The sequence below is a fragment of the Hypanus sabinus genome, chromosome 18, assembly GCF_030144855.1.
Source record: "Hypanus sabinus isolate sHypSab1 chromosome 18, sHypSab1.hap1, whole genome shotgun sequence".
NCBI classification, from domain to species: Eukaryota; Metazoa; Chordata; class Chondrichthyes; order Myliobatiformes; family Dasyatidae; genus Hypanus; species Hypanus sabinus.
This window is the reverse complement of record NC_082723.1, coordinates 20,162,960-20,185,660: the sequence shown is the minus strand read 5'-3', so window position 1 is coordinate 20,185,660 and position 22,701 is coordinate 20,162,960. Positions and strand designations below refer to the sequence as shown.

The 22,701-nt window shown below is 44.8% G+C and overlaps 1 protein-coding gene across 2 annotated transcripts in view; it reads left to right on the top strand.

Annotated features, from left to right (window-relative positions):
* The window catches only part of gsna (gelsolin a), a 90,947-nt gene that overhangs the window by 28,265 nt on the left and 39,981 nt on the right, over positions 1 to 22,701 (top strand). For both annotated transcript variants that reach the window (XM_059993806.1, XM_059993807.1), the window contains exons 3-4: positions 2,978 to 3,132; positions 18,870 to 19,031. In XM_059993806.1, the coding sequence (XP_059849789.1) occupies positions 2,978 to 3,132; positions 18,870 to 19,031 (317 nt within the window). The remainder of the gene's footprint in view (positions 1 to 2,977; positions 3,133 to 18,869; positions 19,032 to 22,701) is intronic.

Sequence of the window (22,701 nt, the reverse complement as noted above, 5' to 3'; positions counted from 1 at the left end):
AAGGGAATTAGCTGCACTCCAACCTAGTGGTCGTCAAGAGGACTGCAACCTTGTCATGGTTTGGAGGCCTACATGTCTCAATGACCTAGAGAGCTAAGCAACAGACTCAAAATGCTGGAGGAACTCAGCAGGCCAGGCAACATCTATGGGGCAGTGGGGGGAAAAGTACAGTCGACGTTTCGGGCCGAGACACTTTGGCAGGACCTAGAGCGCTATGCTGGCTGAAGTCAGGCCTTTATTCTTTGGCTCTCGGTAGGGTCAAAGGGTAGAGGTCAGACTGAGTGGTCCACTGGTCCTCCAGGTTTGCGGGCTCAGCTCGGGACTAACAATCCTGACTGGTCAAACAGAATTGTTACAGAAACAGCAATGAAAAATCCTTCTACGTCTGAGAGAGATGGTATTCCTGAGCCTCCATCTGGGACTTGTGTGACTGACGGTGTGAAGACCTGAAGGAAGCTACTTACACGACGAAGGAAGCTGTGAACACCATCAGAGATAGAGGACGTTCATTGCTGCCCTAGATGCTATTGGCCTAACGAGCAGTAGGCAAACCTCTTGGTGGGGGACTTCAGGTTTCTGTACAACCCCCTGCCCAATGGTTGCTCCAAGAAGACGGCATTGCCCAGATGGTGGAAATCTTTGGATGTTTGCTTCTTGAGGCCATGTGTCCTGTTAAACAGTCCTAATGGTGGGAGGGATGTGCAGAGTTACTGAGGCAGAGTGCACTACTGTCTGCATCTTTCTGTGCATTCAAGTGATATATCAGTTAGTATACGTTCAACTGTAGAAGTTTTAGCAGACTGACCTCTTACCCAGCAGCTCTCAGACGCCTCCTCTTACCTACCATTTGAAGAGGATCCTACTCCAGACCATCAGAATACTGTCTCTGACGCCATCGCTGACCTTATCAACTCTCGAGAACTTTCAGCCTCTGCCACCAAACTCGTTGTTCCCTTACTCCACACTGCTCGCTCCGACCTCCTACCCAAAATCCACAAAACTGACTGTCTGGTAGGCCCGTTCTCCCTGCTTGCTCCTGCCCCACTGAACTCGTACTCTCGTATCTTGACTCCAATCTGTCCCTGTACATGCCACTTAAGTCTGACTTACCATTCCATAGCCCTGACCACTTCATTTTCTCTAAGGATGTCCAGTTGATATACACTTTTATCTCCCATCAAGAATGCCTTAGAGCTCTCCGGTTCTTTCTTGATAAAAGAACCAACGAGTTCCCCTCCAGCACGCAATACTCCTCCATCTGGCAGAACTGGTCCTCGCCCTCAACTGGTCCAAATTTCTCCTTCATCTCCTCCCACTTTCTCCTGACTCAGGTTAACCATGGGCCCCAGCTATGCTAGACTTCTTGTGAGCAATGTAGAGCAGTCCATGTCCCAAGCCTTCCCTGGTAATGCTCCCCAACTCTTCCTCTGCTACCGTGAGGACTGCATTGGTGCTGCTTCATGCTTCCACACAGAGCTGGTCAAATTCATCAACTTTGCCTCCAGCTTCCACCCTACCCTTAAATTCACTTGTCCATTTCTGACACCTGCCTCCCCTCCCTCGATCTCTGTCGCCATCTCTAGAGAGAAACCGTTGACCGACATCATTTACAAACCTACCAATTCCCACGGCTATCTTAACTAAACCTCTTCCCACCCCATCGCCTGTAAAAATGCTATTCCCTTTTTCTGAGTTCTTTCATCTCAGCTGCACCTGTTTCCAGGGTGAGGTTTTCCTTCCCAGAATATCAGAGTAGTACTCGTTCTTCAGTGTTTCCCTTCCTCCACCAGTGATGTTATCCTTCGCCCGCATTTCCTCCATTTCCCAGACATCTGTGCTCACCCCATCTTCCCGCTGCCTTAACGGGGTACCGCTCCTCTTGTTCTCGCCTACTACCTCATGAACCTCTGCACCCAACACCTTGCTCTCTACAACCTCTGCCATTTCCAAAGGGGTCCCACCACCAAACACTCCTTTACCTTCCCCCCCCCCACCCCCATCTCACTCTCTGCCTTCTACAGGGATCGCTCCCTCTGTAAGTCCCTTGTCCTTGTATCCCTCCCCACTAATCTCCCTCCTGGTACTTATCCCTGCAGGCAGCCAAAGTGCTCCACCTCCTTCACTCACCTCCATTCGAGTTCCCAAGCAGTCCTTCCAGGTGTGGCAACATTTCACCTGCAAATCTGCTGGGGTCGTCTGTTCTATCTGGCGCTCCTGATGCGGCCTCCTCTACGTTGGGGAGACGGGTTCGTTGAGCGCCTCTGCTCTATCTGTCAAAAGTGGAACTTCCCGATGGTCAAATATTTAAATTTTTATTCCCATTCTGAGATGTCGATCCATTGCCTCCTCTTATGCTACAATGAGGCCACCCTCAGAGTGGAGGAGCAACACCTTATAGTCAGTATGGGTAGTCTCCAACCTCATAGCATAAATATTGATCTCTCATTTCAGTAAAAAAATGTCTTTTCCCTCCCTCTCCCCTCTCCTCCTACTCCCCACTCTGGCCTCTTGCCTCTTCTCACCTGCCTATCACTTCCCCCTGGGTTCCCTCCTCCTTCCCTTTCTCCTATGGTCCATTCTCCTATCCTGTCAGATTCTCCAGCCACTTCCAGTCCTGAAGAAGGGTCTCAACCTGCAATGTTGGCTGTTCATTTCCATGGATGCGGCCTGGCCCCACTGAGTTCCTCCAGTAGATTGTTTGTTGCTTTGGATTTCCAGCATCCGCAGAATTTCTTGTGTTTATGACTGTCAAAGTTTGTTTTTTTTTCGGTAATGAGCCAAACTTCCGAAGAAAGTAAATGCTGATCTGCCTTTTTGAGAGTTGCTCCTCCTCCTCGCAGGTTTGTTAATATCTTGAGCAGTTGTTTCAGCAGAATTTAAAATAAGTTACTTACTTCACAGAAAAAGAATGGGTGATCTCAGTCCTAACTGTGTGTGTGTGTTTTTCTCTGTGTGTGGAAAATGTTCATCTGAGCAGGAGAGTCATGTTCCCAAGATGAGATGGGAGCAGCTGCCATCTTCACAGTTCAGTTGGATGACTACCTTGAGGGAATGCCTATCCAGTACAGAGAAACTCAGGGACACGAGTCCAACATCTTCCTGGGCAACTTCAAGTCTGGCATCAAATACAAGGTGAGGATTTGTCAGTGAACATAACCAACAGCAATCTGATTCGACTTTTAACCGGTTAAACAAGTGCAGCACCTGCTTTTGTTTTCGCTGTGTCATTTCCTTGAGCCAATGGTAGAGTTTGCTGGCAGGATGTGATTGGGAGAGACTGGATCCCAGGTACAATGGCAGTCATGTTAGGGCTGTTCTGGAGGGCCCACTAAGCTTGATTATTATGGGCGAGCTCCCTTCCCTTGAACCCTACCAATGAGCTACACTTGGACCCTGTGAACAGCTTCCAATGCCAACTGCTGAAAGACAAATCTTCCCATGATATTTTGTTTCTTGTTCAAGTTGATGAACTTTTTACGTCATTCAACAGCAAGACATGGGCGTGCTAATGGAATTGATATAAATGATTGGGGGGGGGGGGGGGTGCAACGCCAGGCATTACCAAACTTCACAACCGTAAATGTTGGATGAGGTTTTCCAGCTGTTTTCTGAAGATGTAGTAGTATAGTATAAAAGCAGGCCATTTGGCCCAACACATACATGCTGACCAGTAGGGGAGTCCAGGTTAGAGCAATGCTTAGCAGCACTAGCTGCTAAGATCAGGAATCCTGATCAGGTTTAGTATCTCTGACATATGTTGTGAAGTTTGTTAACTTTGCAGCAGCAGTACGATACACTACATGATGGAGAAAAAAATACCTGTGAATTACAGTAAGCATATATTTAATAGTTATATAAGTAGTGCAAAAAAATAGAAATACAAAAAGTAATGAGGTAGTGTTAATGGTTTCACAGTCCATTCAGAAATTAAGTAACTCAGCAGTCTGAGGCAAGTCTGTAAGGGTGAGATGAAGGTATAGTGCCTATCAAAAGTATTCCTCCCCCCCAACTTGAAAGTTTTCATGTTTCATTGTTTTACAACATTGAATCACAGTGGATTTAATTTGGCTTTTTTTGACACTGATCAACAGAAAAAAAAAGACTTTTTTTGTATCAAAGTGAAAACAGATCTTTACAAAGTGATCTAAATTAATTATAAATTTAAACACAAAATAATTGATTGCACAAGTATCACCCCTTCCCTCCTAGTCAGTATTTAGTAAATGCACCTTTGGCAGCAATTACAGCCTTGGGTCTGTGTGGATAGGGGTTTCCATCAGCTTTGCACATCTGGACACTGCAATTTTTCCCCATTCTCCTTTACAAAACTGCTCAGGCTGTCAGATTGCATGGGGGTCATGAGTGAACAGACCTTTTCAAGTTCAGCCACAAGTTCTCAACTGGATTGAGGTCTGGACTCTGACGCGGCCACTCCAGGACATTAACTTTGTTTTTAAGCCATTCCTGTGTAGCTTTGGCTTTATGCTTGTGGTCATTGTCTTGCTGGAAAACAAATCTTCTCCCAAGTCGCAGTTCTCTTGCAGACTGCATCAGGTTTTCCTCCAGGATTTCTCTATATTTTGCTGCATACATTTTACTCTCTACCTTCAGAAACCTTCCAGGGCCTGTTGCAGTGGAGCATCCCCACAGCGTGATGCAGCCACTGCTGTGCTTCACGGTAGAAATGGTGCGTTTTTGTTGGCATGTGGTGTTTGGCTTATGCCAAACATAGCGGTTAGTCTGATGGCCAAAAAACTCAATTTTAGTTTCATCAAACCATAGAACCTTCCTCCGGCTGCCTTCAGAGTCTCCCACAGGCCTCCGAGCAAGCTCTAGCTGAGATTTCATGTGAGGTTTTTTTTCCGACAGTGGCTTTCTCTTTGCCACTCTCCCATAAAGCTGCGACTGGTGAAGCATCCGGGCAACGGCTGTATGCGCAGTCTCTCCCATCTCAAACAATGAAGCTTGTAACTCCTCCAGAGTTGTCAGAGGGCTCTTGCTGGTCTCCCTCACTAGAACCCTTCGTGTACAGTCACTCAGTTCTTGAGGCTGGCCTGCTCTGGGCAGATTTTCAGCTGTGCCATATTCTTTCCATTTCTTATTTGACTTAACTGCACTCCAAGGGATATTCACTGACTTAGAAATTTTCTTGTCTCCATTTCCCGGCTTGTACTGTTTAATAACCTGTTCACAGCGTTGCTTGGTTGCAACATAGCTCACTCACGATGCCTGGCAGAACATTACAGAACCCAACATGCAGCAGCAAAACAAACACGAAGAATAAAGAAGGGGAATAGAATTGAAGAAAAACGATACAGACTGACAAGCAACCAGTGTGCAAATGCAAATAACAGTAAATAACACTGAGACCAGGAGCTGTAGAATCTTTGTAAGGGAGTCCATAGGTTGTGTTCAGTGTTGAGGTGAGTGAAGTTATCCAAGGGCGTCTCAGGAGCCTGATGGTTAAAGGTTAGTGACTGTTCCTGAGTCCTGAGGCTCCTGTACCACCGTCCCAACGGCAATAGTGAGGAGAGAGCGTGACCTGGATCGTGACAGTTTTGACCTGGAATGGTGAGATTCGACCACCTTTCCCTTTAAGTATTTATTTTGCAGCTGCACGGACCAACCATCGCTCGGAGCAGAGTATGTTTACAAAGCCTGAAAACTGTGCTGATGCACCATCAATAACTCTCGGAGACGTGAGTTGTGTTAAGGTCTGTGGGAGGAGCCACAGGAGCAGTCAGCGGGGGGGGGGGGGGGGTGGGGGGGGAGGGTGGGACATGTCCAGACAGGTATATGTAGTTCACCACATGTGCTATGTATGTCTTTTTTTAAAATAATATGCAAACTAGGAATATTTGGAATGAAAATTGAAAGATCACATACTTTTTATTAATTGGTATAATGAAATACAATACAACAAAGAAAATCTTTCACGTTTTGTAACCTTTTTCTCATTTGTCTTTATTACAAATCCATTGTCTATAAACACTGTCCAGAATAATTTAGCATCCAGATGAAAAATACATCTTAATCCTCATTAGATCATCCAAACAGTCCATTTCTAGACTGTGGCTGGCTTTACATTTGATTGAATTCATAAGACCAAATCCACATTCACAGTCAGCACTAGAAGCTTGGAATGTTCCAATGATGTCAGCAAGAAATGACGGTTCCTCAAATTCTTTATTTCTAAGCTCATAGTTCAGCATATTAGTGAGCATCTTAATTGAAACAGTCTTAACTTTATCAGAAATGACAAATTTGAAATCACCGTATTTCTGCAATGTTTTTGAGGGAGCACTTTTGTCGTTGTTTGTAATAGTAGTTGTGCTTTTATTTTTGTTAATTATACAACATTCTCCATTCCAAATTCAAAATTGGTTGCATTTGCAATAGCAACAGGGTCAAAAGCTTACCATTCTCTTAACTCATTGTCAGGAATTCTATCATCCAAGTGATCACACACACCTTGAATGAATAAACTAATAGGTGCAGTATCAGTGTCAGAACTTATAGATGCAAGCAGATCTGTCAGTTTGTCATTCCAACAAATGGTATTGTCAAGATTCTGTGACTGTAACTTGTTCATTTTTGCTTTTGCGTACTGCAGTGTTCAAACAGCTTTTCTGAAGGAACTTACGAAGAGATGCCAGATCTTAAGGATAGTTAATGCTACACGATATTGTAAATTGGTCAAAATATTTAGACAGTAGTTGCTGATTGAATTCATTAAATTACTCTTGTCGTGGTTTCTCGTGCCCCACAAATGACCAGGAGATGCAGAAGATTCCTCAAGAAGGGTTAAACTTTAATTTGCAAATCAAAGCTGAGACAGTCATTGAGCTAGTGTTCGTGATCAATCCTCTGAGCCTCCTGTTAACCCCCAATTCTGCCAGATTCTTTGGACCGGAGAGACCCTTCGGCAGTGGTTCCACACTTCTGAGACTCCAAGACCTCCCCAAAACCAACAGAATTCTTAGTCCAAATTGTTGCAAAAAGTGTTTACCTTTTGTTTGGGTGCACCCTTTATTCTGTTAGCCTTGTGGGGGTCCCTGGAGGACTGGGAATCGTCCCCAATCTGCAGGGTCTCTTTCCGGTCCTGCCGCGGTCGCCAATTTTGTCGTGATTTCTCGTGCCCCACAAACGACCAGGAGACGCAGAAGGTTCCTCAAGAAGGGTTAAACTTTAATTTGCAAATCAAAGCTGAGACAGTCATTGAGCTAGTCGCTGATTGCCCACCGATCCTTGTACATAGCATTTTTTATAGCAATCTCCTGGTTTAGTTGCATTAGCATATCCAGTATCACACGTACATCCGCCACTATTGTTCCTACCCATAAACTTAATCATGTTCTAATCTACATCTCTTAGCTACCTCTCATTAACACACCATTGTCTTCTACATTCCTAAGATTTCATTCTCTAGCAAATAGCAAGTTGCAACTTTTATACCCCAATATATCCCCCCCCTTGAGACCCAGAGGGTCTCATACAGAGAAAAAAGACCAAGAGTTTGCGCACAAAAGCCCCAACAAAAATTTGACTTTGGCCAAAGTTTCATCTCTTGGATCCAATTGCTGTACCTGTGTCCTACTGCCTCTGTTTTAACCAATTTTCAGAAATCCCAAGTATTTAATCTCAAACGTGGCACCTGCCAGGGATGCCCCTTAAGTCCCTTTCTCTTTGATTTGGCTATGGAACCTCTGGCGATAGCATTTCGAAACTGCCTTGAATTGACTGGGATTTGGAGAGGGGGTGTTGAGCATAAAGTTTCTCTCTATGCTGATGACTTATTACTCTTTCTCTCAAATCCGTCTACATCCTTACCTCTAATGTTTTCACTTCTTGACCAGTTTAGCCAGATCTCTGGCTATAAACTTAATTTACATAAGAGTGAACTTCTCCCAATTAACAAAGAAGCACAAGAACTAACATTTCATGATCTCCCTTTTAAAGTAGTCCATAATCAATTTACTTATCTTGGAATTACAGTCACAAGAAAGTTTAAAGATCTCTTTCATGAAAACTTTGCCAATCTTTCATTTGTTATAAAACAGAGTCTGGTACAATGGTCACCTCTATCTATGTCTTTGGTAGGCCGTATTAATGTTGTTAAAATGTATGTTCTCCCCAGATTTTTATACCTATTTCAATCTATCCCAATTTTTATTCCTAAATCTTTTTTTGATTCCTTAGACTCTATTATTTTGTCATATGTGTGGCAGAATAAGCGCTCTAGAATTAATAAAATCCATCTCCAAAAATCTAAAAAAGAGGGTGGCATGGCTTTACCTAACTTTCGTTTATATTATTGGGCAGCTAATATACGTTGTGCTACCTTCTGGTCTTTCTTTCACGGCCAACCCGAGTGCCCTAACTGGGTGGCAATGGAGCTGAGCTCCACCAAAGAATTATCTATCTCTGCACTTCTTGGCTCTGCACTCTCTAGTAGTCTGCCCAGATCAATAGCTAATCCTCTTGTTAAACACACTGTGCGTATATGGGCTCAGATCAGGAAATGCTATGGTTTCCAGGGGTTTTCCGTTTCCAGCCCTGTTGCTCATAATCACCTTTTTTTACCTACTACATTCGATTCAGCATTCCAGGTTTGGTATAGGAAGGGCATTGGACGTTTTGAAGATCTTTTCATTGATAATCGCTTCGCTTCTTTTCAGCAGCTCTCTGTTAAGTTCAATCTGCTCAATGCTCATTTTTTCAGATATCTCCAAATCCGACACTTTATTGCTCCTTTAATTCCTAACTTTCCTGAAATGCCTGCGAAAAATGCTATGGACCTATTTCTTTCCATGAATCCACTAGGTAAAGGCTTAATATCAATTATCCGAGATAAACTAGCTGCCTTACGACGGGCCCCCATGGATAAAATCAAAATGGCCTGGGAGCAGGATTTGAATATCTCCTTATCTGAGGAGAGCTGGGATTCAGTTCTCAAATCGGTTAACTCAACCTCTCTTTGTGCTCGCCACTGCCTTTTACAGTTTAAGATTGTTCATAGAGCCCATATGTCTAAATCTAAACTATCTCAATTCTACCCTAGCGTTAGTCCGCTCTGTGATAAATGCAAGAGGGGCGTGGCCTCTCTCATCCATATGTACTGGTTCTGTCCTAGCTTGGAGAAATTCTGGAAAGATGTCTTCACTACGTTATTGTGTATTCTGAATCAGCACCTAGAACCAAACCCCTTAATTGCTCTGTTCGGTTTTTGTGGCGAGACAGGTTTATGTCTGGGTCCGACCAAATGCCGAATATTATCCTTTGCCTCTCTCCTGGCTAGACGCTTGATCCTCCTCAGATGGAGAGATGTTGCCCCGCCCACTCATGCTCAATGGCTTAACGACATCATGGCCTGCTTGGACCTCGAAAAAATTCATTATTCAGTTCTCAATTCGGATCTAAAGTTCCATAAGGTCTGGGGAGCTTTTATCGAGTACTTTCATAACCTTCCTCTTGACTAGGGTTTTTTTTTCTTTTCGGTCCCTTGCTTTCAGCTCCTTTTTTTTCTGGTAGAAGGCATTATTACCCTCTGTTGCTGAGTGTATTCACAGTCTGGGAGTTTGGCTGTCCTGACTTATTCTCTCTATATTGTGTTGTGGTTGGTCTGGAGTTGCTGTTGTTTTCTCTTGTGTTGTGGGGCTTGGGGAGGACACTAAGCTTACTTGTCTTTAATTTAGGTGCTTTTTTTTTGCTAAATTCTCTTCCTTTGTAGCATATTGTTATTGTATGCTTAATTTTGCACTGTTTTAATGTTCCTCATTGGGATTTGGGGGTTTTAATTTGTAAAATGTTTTGAAAAACTAATTTAAAAAAAAGCCCCAACAAACTCAAGCACTTACTCCCAAATCTTGGGTCAAACTACAATTTTCTGCGCCAAGACCTCAAAGTATCCTCTCCCTGTTACCCTGGGCCGCCGAGCCAAAAACCCGTCCCTCTGTACCTGAGACAGGGAAAAAGACTCAGAGGCCCTTACAATCTACTCCCACAGTGTCGTTTTGCTCTTGTTCATTCTGCAGGTGTTGTAGGCTGTAACGATACATTTTCGGTGTTTCTTTCTCCACTAAGCTTGCTTCAGTAATTGCCACGAGCATCGGAAATTGTTTGGTTGCAGCACGCACTACAAGAGATTTGAGACAAGGAAGAAAACAGCACAGCACAAGCGCACAGCTCAACAATGCAATACTGACAGTTATTGCTATTTTAGTCAGCCATGCTCCCCATCCTCCGAGTCTACTTTCTAACCAGTCAAATAACTGATGTCCGAACCCTGCATTCTGTTTAACTTCCTTTCTTAGACTTTTCAACTTATTCATTGCCTTAGTAAACGATCCTTCTGGACTAGTGTTATTTGGTATAAAAGTACAGCACTTCTCTCCAAACATCACACAAACTCCTCCTTTTTCTGCCAACAGCCAATCCAATGTTTTCAGGGTTCCATTAATTCTCTCTACCATGCCCTGCGACTGAGGGTGGTATACACATCCAAATCTTTGCTTTATCCTCAGCGCCTGTAGTACCAGTTTGACCACTTTCTGGATAAAAGCTGAACCATTGTCTGAGCTAACTTCTGTAGGTATTCCAAACCTTGGGATCACTTCATTTGTCAGAAATTTTACCACCGTCTTTGCCCCTTGATCTCTTGAAGGTACCGCCTCCACCCATCTGCTAAATCGATCAATTACTACCAGCATGTATCTTTTCCCTCTCACCGTCTCCATCATGTCTACGTAATCGATCACCGGATGTCCAAATGGTCCCCCAGGTACAGGAATGTGACCCATTGGGGTTGCAATTCCCCTCCGAACGTTATTCTGTGCGCGCACATGGCACCGTGACAAGACAAAGTCCACTGAAGCCTGTAAATAAGGTGACCAAAAACCATCCCCCCCCACCTTCCCCATCACTTCCCCCCCCTGCACAATGGTCCATCCCATGCGCCCCTGAAATCAGAAACGTCAGTAGAGGGGTGGGCGCTACAAACAAACCGTCTTCCGTGCTCCACAAGCCTTCCGGGTTCTGCTTGGCCCCCCTTCTTCTCCACATTGTTTGTTCTGCCAAAGTTGCCTTACCTTGTATTTCAATCAGGTCCTCTACCACAGGTTCTGGAGCTGGGCTTACCTGGGGGGCAGTGACAGCTGATGTACACCCAGACGCTTTTCTGGCTGCCTCGTCCGCAGCTTGATTTCCCTTTGTTATTACATCATTTCCCTTTTTATGTGCCTGGCATTTTACTATAGCCAACGCTTTAGGTTTCATTATGGCTTTTATTAAGTCTACAATTTGCTGACAATATTGTATGGGATCTCCACTACTTTTTTTAAAACCTCTCTGCTTCCACACTGCCCCGAACAAATGGCATACTCCATGGGCATATGCTGAATCAGTATAGATGTCTACTTTCTCACCTTCCATCATTTCACACGCAGCTGCCAGGGCTTTGATTTCAGTTAGTTGGGCGGAACACGGTTGGGGACAGGACTCCATCCTAATAACCTTATAGTTCGACTGATCCTGCTGCACTACTGAGAACCCTGCATGATTTCCATCATAATCCCTGTAACAAGAGCCATCTACGAACAGAACCTTTTTATCTGCATCCTCTAGTGGTTCTGACCGTAAATCTGCTCTCAGTTTGGCAAATGTCATCGTTTTCCCTACACAATCATGGGGTTCTCCTTCATAGCCCAAAGGGACAAAATCGGCTATATTACTGGGAGTGCATCTCTGTATAGTTATGTTTGGAAATGTCAATAGCATCTGATACGCTGCTATCCTGGCTGGCGTCAGCACAAATTTCCCTCTTTCCAGCAATTCTGCTACTTTGTGGTGTGTGTACAGAGTCACAGGATAGCCCAGGGTTACAGATGATGCCTTTTCATATGCATAGTACAGCGCCGCCAATCCCTGATAACATACCCCTGAGCTACTGTAGTATGCTATCGGCTGCTTTGCTTTTCCTGTGCCTGTCTCTTGTGTTAGAACCGCTGTGATATAACCCTCCTGTCGGTTGGATACATACAAATGAAAAACCTTCTCGTAGTCAGGCAGAGCTAATGCTGGTGCTGACTGCAATTCCTGCTTAATAGTATTGAAAGCTATCTCCGCCTCTCCATTCCACTGTAAGCCGTTCTTCAAATTTGTATGTCCTACTTCCCTCATCATCATCCCCAAAGGTGCCACAATCTCAGCATATTCTCCTATCCAATCTGAGCTGTACCCTGCCGTTCTCAAATACGTCATCATCTGCCCTACAGTCCGGGGTTTTGGGGCCTTAGTTATTGCCTCAATCTGATCTGGTGCTATTGCCTTCACTCCCTTGGATATTACCCTGCCTAAGTATTCCACTTGCTGCATGCAAAATTGCAGTTTCTTTTTGGATACTTTATGTCCTCCGTGCACCAGATTCTCTAACAGAGTTATAGTGTCCTACTCACACTGTTCCTCGCTGTGGGAGCAAATCAACAGGTCATCCACATACTGTAACAATGTACTTTCCAATGGTATGCCCTCTAGGTCTGCCTTCAACACCTGATTAAAAACGTGTGGTGAATGTTTAAATCTTTGCGGCATTCTGATATAGGTATACTGAGCACCCCTGTAAGTAAATGCAAACAGATACTGACACTGGTCGGCTAGAGGAATGCTGAAGGAAGCCGAACACAAATCAATCACTGAAAAGTAACTTGCTTCTGGTGGAACATTAGTCAAAAGCGTGTGAGGGTTGGGGACTACCGCTGGCCAGTCCTCTACCACATCATTTACCGCTCGCAAATCATGCACCAATCTCCACTTCGATTTATCTGCTTTTAAGACCGGCAGCAACGGGGTATTGCATGGACTGTTTGTTCTTTTAAGCACTCCTATTTCAAGCAACCCCTGCACTGTCTATGCTATTCCCTCTTCTGCTTCTGGTCTTAGAGGGTATTGTGGTCTCCTGGGTGGAATTGCTCCCCTTTTCAGCCTTATTTCCACCAGACTAGCTGTTTTTATTTTCTCTACGTCTGTGTCATGCTGTGACCACAGAATAGATGGCAACTCATCTAACCTTTTATCTTTCTGCTGGCCTCTTTCCTTTCCCGGTAAGGGCAGGTGTGGTTGGGGAGTTACTTCGACCTCTCTCACTCTCCCTACCATATCTACACTTACCATTATTTTAATGCAATTGTTGTCTTCTGATATCCACACCTCTGGTGTGATTTTCCTCCACACTGTTACGGTTTCAGCACTCTTAACTAAGGGTCCTAAGTCTTTAGACTGATATCCCTTGTTTACCAACAACGTTACATGGGGCGCAGCCTCTGGTATCCTATACCATTTTTCTAAAAAGGTGTTCCACTTAACTTGTAAAGCTGCCCCTTGCTTTCTAATTATCACAGCCTCCCCTTCCAGGTGCTGTTAGGTACATGCCTCCACGTGCCATCTCTCCTCTAACTCCCCATTCCGAGTCCCATCAAAAATCACTGTATGATGTAGCTCAGATTTGGGCATTACAGCCCTGGGTAATAGCCTGCATGCCCTTTTCCCATTTTTCCCAGGTTTCCTGAATCTGATCTGCGATGTCTCTTATCCAAAAGACATTAGCCTTCTTGTCTTCTCGCACTATCAATTGAACCCCTGCTCTTTCCACACTCAGCCCATTTCTAGTGCATTCTAATTTTAATTACAGTTTCAATAAGGCATCTCTGCCTAACAAATTAATCGGAGTTCCTTTAAATACTAGCACCGGCAAAACAATTCCTTTATTTCCCATTCTCATCCGCACTGGAGCCGTGCACTGTGTCAACTGTGTTTTCCCGGAGAACCCTACCATCTTAATAAACTTTCCTGACATGGGAAGGTGAAGGGCATACTGTGGCTGTACACAAGTGTACGTGGCTCCAGTATCTATCATCATTGGTGTCAGTTGCCCTTCTAACATAACCTGAACGATGGGTTCCTCGTCTGCCTCCCTTGTTATCATTGGGTAATGTCCCTTCCCACTCAAGTTCTTGGGGCACCCCTAATACCTCGCATAGGAGCTCACAGGTCTGCTTGGGCCTGTGGGGGCTGGTCTTTGGCTAAACTTTAGTTCCCTTCTTATCGGTTCCTGCTGGTGTGTGTCAGGCCATAGTGTAAACGGACAATCTCTTTTCAAGTGACCTGGATGATTACATTCCCAGCACAATCTTTCCCCCTGTCTACTCACTGGTCCCCTCTGCACATAGCTCCTCTGTCCCCCTCCTTGGGACTTTCAGTCCTGTCTGGGCTGTTTGAATTTAGTCTGTTCCTGATAGTGTGAAACAATTCCTTTGTGGGAATGCTCCTCCAAAGACGATTATTGGCATGGGGTTTTCCAGCCCTTGTCTTACAGTATGATCAGTTCCTCCATATATCGGTGCTCCGTCCAGTTCGATGGCTGTACTCGGACCGGTGGTTGCTGGCAGCATCTTTTTGTTTTTCTCTTTTTCCTTCTTTTTGAGTTCTTCGAGCTGCATTTGTATTAACTTTCTTTGCACCTCTTCTTGCTGCTCAGCCAACCTTCGTTTGTCTTTCCGGTATTTCTCAACCGCATGGACTAAGTGGTCTCTAAATTCTTGTGGGGTCATTGACGTTGGATTTTACTTGCGGAGGCATTGCATCCAAAATGCTATGTCGGAACAGTGAGGTCATAAATAAGCTATTTTCCACCTCTTGCTCAGTCTCCAGTCTCCACCTTTTCAACTGGTTTTCTACGTAGGCTGCTGGGTTTTCAGTGTCTCCCAGTGGATCCCCCTTTAAGGCTTTGGGGTCCACTTTGGGTGGATAAAGCTTCCTGAGGGCCTGCCATACCCTCTGCCTCACTCTGTCAAACCCGTCTCTATCAGTTCTCAGGTCGTTCGAGTTTACTATGCCAGCCATTTCCATTAGTTCGTTAAATTTGGAGGTTCCCATCAACCTTATCAATAGTGCCTTCAAATCTCCCATAGCCAATAATCGTCCCACCGTTTCTCCTTCAAAGGCTCTAATCCATTTCTCTGCTCCTTCATGTAGATTGGGCAGAGTGTTTTTCAGCCCTTCTAGGTCCTGGGATCCCCAAGGGATATACTGCACTTGTCCTGATCCTTTAACTAACAACGACATCATTCTTCCTCCTCCTTCCCACCTGCCCTGGCTCTCCTCCTCACCTGACTCCCCATCTGTCTCAGGGTATGTCTTTACTGCCTCCCACACAAATTTCTCCAGGGTCCTCTTCTTCCCTCGTTCTCCTTGTGGAGTCCTTCCTTTCTGTCTTAATTCAATACTTGGTTGGCCCCTGGAATATTTTTCGCATCTCTTCTGGCAATCCCCTCTCAGTAACTTATCTGGCTCTCTCTCTACTTCCGCAAGTCACTCCCATACTGCCTCCTTCTGCTCTTCTAGGCTTCTGCCTCCTACCTCTTCCCCACAAATTCTCGCATCCTCTCTCTCTCCACTTAACTCTTGCTTCTCCAATGAGTCACATTCTTTTCTAGTCTGTTTATTTCTATAGTATAACCGATACTCCTCATACTCCTTTTCCTCTCTCAAGTATTTCATCCGTTCAATCCCTTCTTCCATTTCTCTTTTTGCCTGTTCCACCTTTATCCTTTCTGCCTGTATCTCCTTCCATATCGCCGCTTTTTCCTTCTCGTATTGTTTTTTTTCTTCCTCATTATCCCAAACTTGTACTTCTCCCTGCATGTTTATTGTCCCCGCAACAGGGGGCACTGCTTAGGGGTTCCTTCCTCATTATAGGGAGGGGGCTTTTCTGTTTCTTTCGCATCCGGGTACGGAGCTGAAGCCAGCTTCTCACCATACCCTCCTCTCTCTCTCTCTAACAGGCTGTTTCTCCAGCACCTTAGTGTCTTCCTCGCTTGTAATCAATATTCTACCTGTCCTCCTCAGCCTTTCTCCCTCCGTTCTGAAGAGTTTCTCATTCCATTTCTCATTCTCTTCTTTGGCCTCTTTCCTTAGATTTATTTTTTGGTTTGTAATTTTTAATTAGTGCCTCCATCTCCCCCCACAAACCCACATCAAACACTCCCTCTTTTGGCCACTCCATGACCAGGTCTCTGGCTCTTCTTTCCCATCGTTCTGAAGTTTTTGTGATCTCTAATTTATTTATCGGGAATTTTTTGCTCAGTCTCTACTGCTGTTTCTTTACCTGTCACGTTATTCTCTCTTTTTAAGGTATTTCAGAGATTCACAGTTCGTTTACTGGGTAATATTATTTACTCTAATTCTATGCCTAGTCTATCGTCTATCTACCAGCGCTTTAAACTATATATTGGACTGTCCTTGTTTCCTATTTTGTTCTGCCCGTTCAGACCTTCGTTTCATATGAAGCGGTATCCACAGGGATTTCCTCTATTTTCCCTTTCCCTGCCCGTTCAGACCTTCGTTTCATACAAAGCAGTATCCACAGGGACTTACCAACACCACGTGGAATTTTTCTTAACTTCTTATTAACTTATTTGTACTTACCCTCACTGCAGTGTTCTTGATCAATCCTCTGAGCCTCCTGTTAACCCCCAATTCTGCCAGATTCTTTGGACCGGAGAGACCCTTCGGCAGTGGTTCCACACTTCTGAGACTCCAAGACCTCCCCAAAACCAACAGAATTCTTAGTCCAACTTGTTGCAAAAAGTGTTTACCTTTTGTTTGGGTGCACCCTTTATTCTGTTAGCCTTGTGGGGGTCCCTGGAGGACTGGGAATCGTCCCCAATCTGCAGGGTCTCTTTCCGGTCCTGCCGCGGTCGCCAATTTTGTCGTGATTTCTCGTGCCCCACAAACGACCAGGACACGCAGAAGATTCCTCAAGAAGGGTTAAACTTTAATTTGCAAATCAAAGCTGAGCTAGTCGCTGATTGCCCACCGATCCTTGTACATAGCATTTTTTTATGGCAATCTCCTGGTTTAGTTGCATTAGCATATCCAATCGGTCTACAGTTGCGTATCACACGTACATCCGCCACTATTGTTTCTACCCATTGACTTAATCATGTTCTAATCTACATCTCTTAGCTACCTCTCATTAACCCACCATTGTCTTCAACATTCTTAATATTTCATTCTCCTACTAAATTGGGTACACGCATGGCAAATAGCAAACTCAGACTACTTAATTTATATCTCTTAGCTTCCTCTTATTAACACACCATTGTCTTCTACATTCCTAAGATTTCATTCTCTAGCAAATAGCAAGTTGCAACTTTTATACTCCAATACTCTTTGCAATACTGAATCAGAACTTCATAATTCCTCGTTAAAACAGTAACGCCAAAATGCCTCGATAGCCATCTTATTTTAACATTAATGTTATATAAAAGAAAATTCCACCTGCTTGGCAACAAGGGCTATGTTCGTGGGAGCGTTTCAGTTACTTCATGACCGTGCATCCACACGGCTTAGATAGAGGGAGCAGTGGAGGAGAGAGTAGCCAGGATGGTGGGGGGCCTTCCTTGGTGAAAGATGCTGCTTTCTTGTGTCAGCGCTCCTTGTAGATGTGCTAAAGTATAATCCCGTGGTTTCATGGTCTAGTAGCTTCATGTTGCAGCGTACTTGAAAGGAGCAAGAAAATGAATCTCAAGGTAACATGTACCTGCTTTGATAATTTTACTTTGTACATAGATCTTAAGCCAGATTTTTAGAGTAGGTAAACATTTTAATACTTCAGGGGTGTGCTGCTCAACGTAAAGGTGGCAGGTTCTGAAAAGAGCTTCATAAACCAAGCTGAATGTTTGGGGTTGGGGATAGTGTTCTTTTGAAAATGTGGATGATCTTTCCAACTGTGAGGAGGAGAGGATCCTATTCCAAGGAATGAAAACCGGATTGGCAGCTGCACATGGCGTGACCTGCCCCACTGAGCGCATGTATGTTTAGAAATTACTGGGGAATGTGCTATCCCACTAGAATTTGTTTACCCCAGTGACTTCCAACCTGGATTGTCTGTCCAATTCCCCTTCCCAATAGTGTCAAGGTAATGGGGACCTGAGGCTCAAAAATGAGGGAATCTAAAGTGTCTCAAACAAGAAGGATACCTTGTCTGCTAGTTTCCCCAGTCAGGAGTATCTTGCTAGCAGCCCTAACCCCTTAAAGGGAGCAGGCCCTGATGGCATTAGAGGCCTTTTGGCCAATGGTTGGGTGCTTTCCCTGAAACTTCAGTCTGTACCTGAAGAGAATTGTGGGGTATTTCTTTAAAGAAATTAAATGATTTCTTTAGAGTTTGAGGGTTTTGTGAGATATAATGGATTATAGTAACATTTGCTCATAGTGATGGCTAGTCATTGTGATATGTGATGGTACCTGTGTAAGATGATGCCTTGATCCGTTAAATGGAGAATTGAGCATGCTTGGGTTTTTCTCTCTGCAGTGAGGAAGGACGAGAAGTGACTTGATAGAGATGTCCGGGTGATGAGAGGCAGAGACAGTGGATGGCCAGAGACATTTTCCTAAGGCGGAAATAGCTTCTACGAGGGCTGGGGGTGGGGGGTGGGTGGTGGAGGAGGAGGAGGAGGACTTAATTTTAAAGCGATTGGAGAAAAGTATAGAGGTGATGTCAGAGCTTAGTCTTGATCTGCTCCTGTGTCTTCTGGTCTTTTGGTCAGCTTTTACTTAGTAGTAAGTGCAATGACACCCTGCCGGGGTGGTGAATGCCCCAGTTGTATCTTAGACAGGCATATGAGTGCTTAAAAAAATGGAGGGCTAGGTAGGAGAAGGGTTGGATTGGTCTTCGAGTAGGTTAAGAGGTTGGTGCAATATCGTAGGCCGAAGGGCCTGTACTGCGCCGTTGAAAGATGCTCAGGGTTTTTGACATTCTACCGTACCCATCACTTCTGATTTCTTGACTCTCTCTGCACGTCTAACCCCTGCAGGCTGGTGGAGTTGCATCTGGTTTCTCCCACGTGGTGCCCAACGAGGTGACTGTGCAGCGATGTCTCCACCTGAAGGGTCGCCAGGTCGTTCGAGCGACGGAGGTCCCCTTGTCGTGGGAGAGCTTCAACTCCGGAGATTGCTTCATCGTTGACCTGGGAGATGTGAGTCAAACCGCTCTGACAGGTTACTGGACAATTGTTTGGCAGCCAAGCCGAGAAATCTGTGCAGATAGCACAGTAGGTGTTTGTATTTGGCAACTGGGCCATGAAAGGGAACCGATTCCAAGTCCATTCAATCCGTGTCTGTTTCCAAGGAATCCTCTTCACCTGTCTAACTTAAACTTGCATTTTTTATGGGGCCTTTTTAACTATCTCTTCAGGTTCAGATTAATTTATTTATTGCATGTACAGTACATCAAATGGTGCAGTTGCATTAACGTTCAACACAACCCAGGGGTGTGCAGAGGGCAGAAGGTGCCACACCTCCCACTGCTAACATAGCGTACCCACAATGTTCAACAGAGTAACAACAGCAAAACTCCAGGAAAGTGGGGCTGAGATTTTTGTAATAAGTCACCACCTTACTGAATGGCAGAGCGGGTATGGTGTCTACCCCTTGTATTTCCGTGGTAACCAAGGCAACCCATTAGGTGCAAGAACTCGTGTTCGAGCACAGCGCACAAGGTCCTTTTATGAGGGTGGCCTCCCCTTGCATGTTGGACAGCTGGGTGGAGTGTGTTGCATAGAGCAGTTTTTCCATTTCTACACTGAATTCCCAGCCGCCTGTCGCTTCTGTGGGCTGGAAGAGACTGTGTCCTGTATGTGCATGGAGTGCATAAGGCTGCATTTACTACTTGCCCATCTGAGGAGGCTACTTCTCGCTTTCTGGCTGCATTTTAGCCCCATCTTCTTCATCCTTGGTCATCCAATAAGGAAAGGGGTGGGAGAGAGGAGGATGTCCTTGTTAACCTATTCCTAGGCTGGGTAAGACAGCTATCCATGTGTCCTGGAGATGGGCTGTGAAGGGTTCTGACCACCTGACAATGTTCTGAAGGATACATACATACGGAAAAGGAACAAGTTGCATCCGTGGGTAACATGGAAGTGTTTTGAGACCATTGGGCATCATCGGGGTTAAATGCCTTCCTTGATGAGAATGGGAATGTGTTAGTTTAATGAATATTAGTTATGATTTGTCTGGTCTTTTGTTTGATTGTACATTAGTGTCACGGTCGGAATTTGTAATAAAAGTATTCTTGTAAAAGAAAAAAGCACGCTATGTTGTGCTGACATATGAACCTACGCTAAGATCAGCCTAGCCCTTCCCTTACACTTAGCCCTCCATTCTTTTTAATACCCACGTGTCTTGCTCTGATCCACTCCTGCACTTGAAGCAACATTCCCCAGGAGCATTGTCTCCAGCTGAAAGTTCTGCCACTTGGTGAAGATCCCAGTTTAACATTTTGGGTGGGAGACAAACGAAAATGATGCCTTCTAACCTGCCAACCTCGCCCAGTCTCCTTGAAAGATAGATGTGACACTGGGAGTGAATGGTTATTTAGATGTATGCTAGTAGCAGCTGGGAGAAGGAAGTTCTCTTGCTCTGAGTTCTGTGGCATTTCCATTCCATTAAAACATACAGGCTGCAATCACTTGTTACAAGCACAGTCAAATTCCTTAAATGTCTGAAATAGTTTCCAAAATAACTGATTCATTCCTGATAACAGCTGTAACGTTAATTGGACAGTGGGTTTGGGGAAGAGGAGAAACATTTCCTGATTTTTGCCAATGAATGCCAATCTTCTCATTTCTAAATGGTTCAGGAATCTAACTTTTAAAGCCATGATTGCTGAACGATTGAGTTATAATGTTGGTGCCAGTGGATTTTGTTTTAACTTCCCACCTCGTCACCTGCCCTCTTGGGGAGGTCTCCAAGTGAATCCAGGCCACGGCAGCTGTCTCCGGATTACTGCTTGTTGGATTGTTCGACGGTGGTGCCTTGGTCTTGTTGAAAGTGATCTCCTCTGCTGTCTGAGCCCGTGCAACTGACAGACATCCCCAGACCAGGCGTCTGTCACCTCCTGCAGAATATCATATCCTGTATGATAGCCAAGTTGTGAAAAGGGTCTGTCCCAGTCAGGACTCTGCATGCTTAATGCCCTCTGCTGTATCAGTGTTAAAGAAGTCACGGAACCTCAAAGGGAAGTTGCCGAATCCTCACTTAAATGTACTCTCCAGCAGTAGTTACTATTGGTGCTCCTAATTAACCAAGTGTAATACCGTTGTAAAACACTGTGGCTTCTTTATTAGGTACCTCCTGTATAAAATAAAGTGGCCATTGAGTGTATGTTTCTGGTCTTCTGCTGCTGTAGCCCATCACTGTAGCTCTTCTGCACACCACTGTTGTATCACATGCTTATTTGAGTTACTGCTGCCTTCCTGTCAGCTTGAACCAGTTGGCCTTTCTCCTCTGACCTCTCTCATTAATAAGGCTTTTTGCATACAGAACTGCTGCACACTGGATGATTTTTTCCTTTGCTTTTTCACGCCATACTCTCTCATCTCCAGAGTATGAAAATCCCAGGAGATCTACAGTTCCTGAGATACTCCAACCACCCCATCTGACACCATCAATCATTCCACAGTTAAAGTCACTTAGAGCACACTTCTTCTCAATTCTGATGTCTGGTCTGAACAACAACTGAATCTCTTGACCATGTCTGCATGATTTAATGCATTGAGTTGTTGCCACGTGATTGGCTGATTGGATACTTGCGTTAATGACCTGATAAAGTGGCCGCTGGGGTGTGTATATATAGCAGGGAACAGCACTGGCTCGGGATCAACACCAATGTGGTCACTTCTGTTGTCTGCACTCACCTGAGTTTCCATTGTTAATGATGGTTCTGTGGGACTAAACATTTGTTACTGGAGCCAGTCCGAAAATCCACTCCAAACTGTCAAAGTCAAGTTTATCGTCAAGTGCACAAATGAAATGGATAACTTGCTTCCAGCAGCATCAGATAAGCAGAATTCCCAGCAAAAACGATTTAAGGGTTCGCTGAATTTGTCACATGTACAACAAAAGATAAAGTTCAAAGTATGTATACTTTATACAGCCCTGAGATTCCTCTGCACGCGGGCGGTCATGAAACATGGAACCCAATAAAAACAAAAGAAGACTGACAGTGTGCAGAGAGAAAAAAAGAACAAGTCAAGCCAACAATAAAAGCTGACAAACAGCAGTCGGAACTGGAGTTCGCAACGCCAGACATCATTGCAGCCGACCCTGAAGTCCGCCAGTGGCAGGTCACACTCTCAGTCCAGCAGAGAGTCGAGCCAGCTCCGTGGAGCAGCGGGCTGAAATGGCCCATCGCTCTCCCGTGACCCCGAGTGTTTCAATCTGGCCCGGGGCCCAAATGCCCTGTCGTGTGGCATTTGCGTCAATGGCCGACACAGTCCGAGGATGTGAGTGTCGCCTTGTTTCCGGTGCCAACGTGGCATGCCTACAACTTACCTGCCCGAACTTGTACATCTTTGGAATGTGGGAGGAAACCAGAGCACCTTGAGGAAACCCAGGCAATCACGGAGAGAATATGCGAACTCCTTACAGTGGATTGAACCCTGATCGCTGGTGCTGTAATTTTTACAAGAAAGAATGCAATCTGAACAATAAACTTGCTGGTGGTGGCAGGAATAATGCTAGATGTGAAGAATGGGCTTTCATCTTCCCGGTCCTCATTTGACCATTTCTCTCCCTAATCAAACGCACGCAATTCTACGCTTTGGAAAGCCGAGCACTCCATGAGCAAAGATGGTGTAGTGACATGTA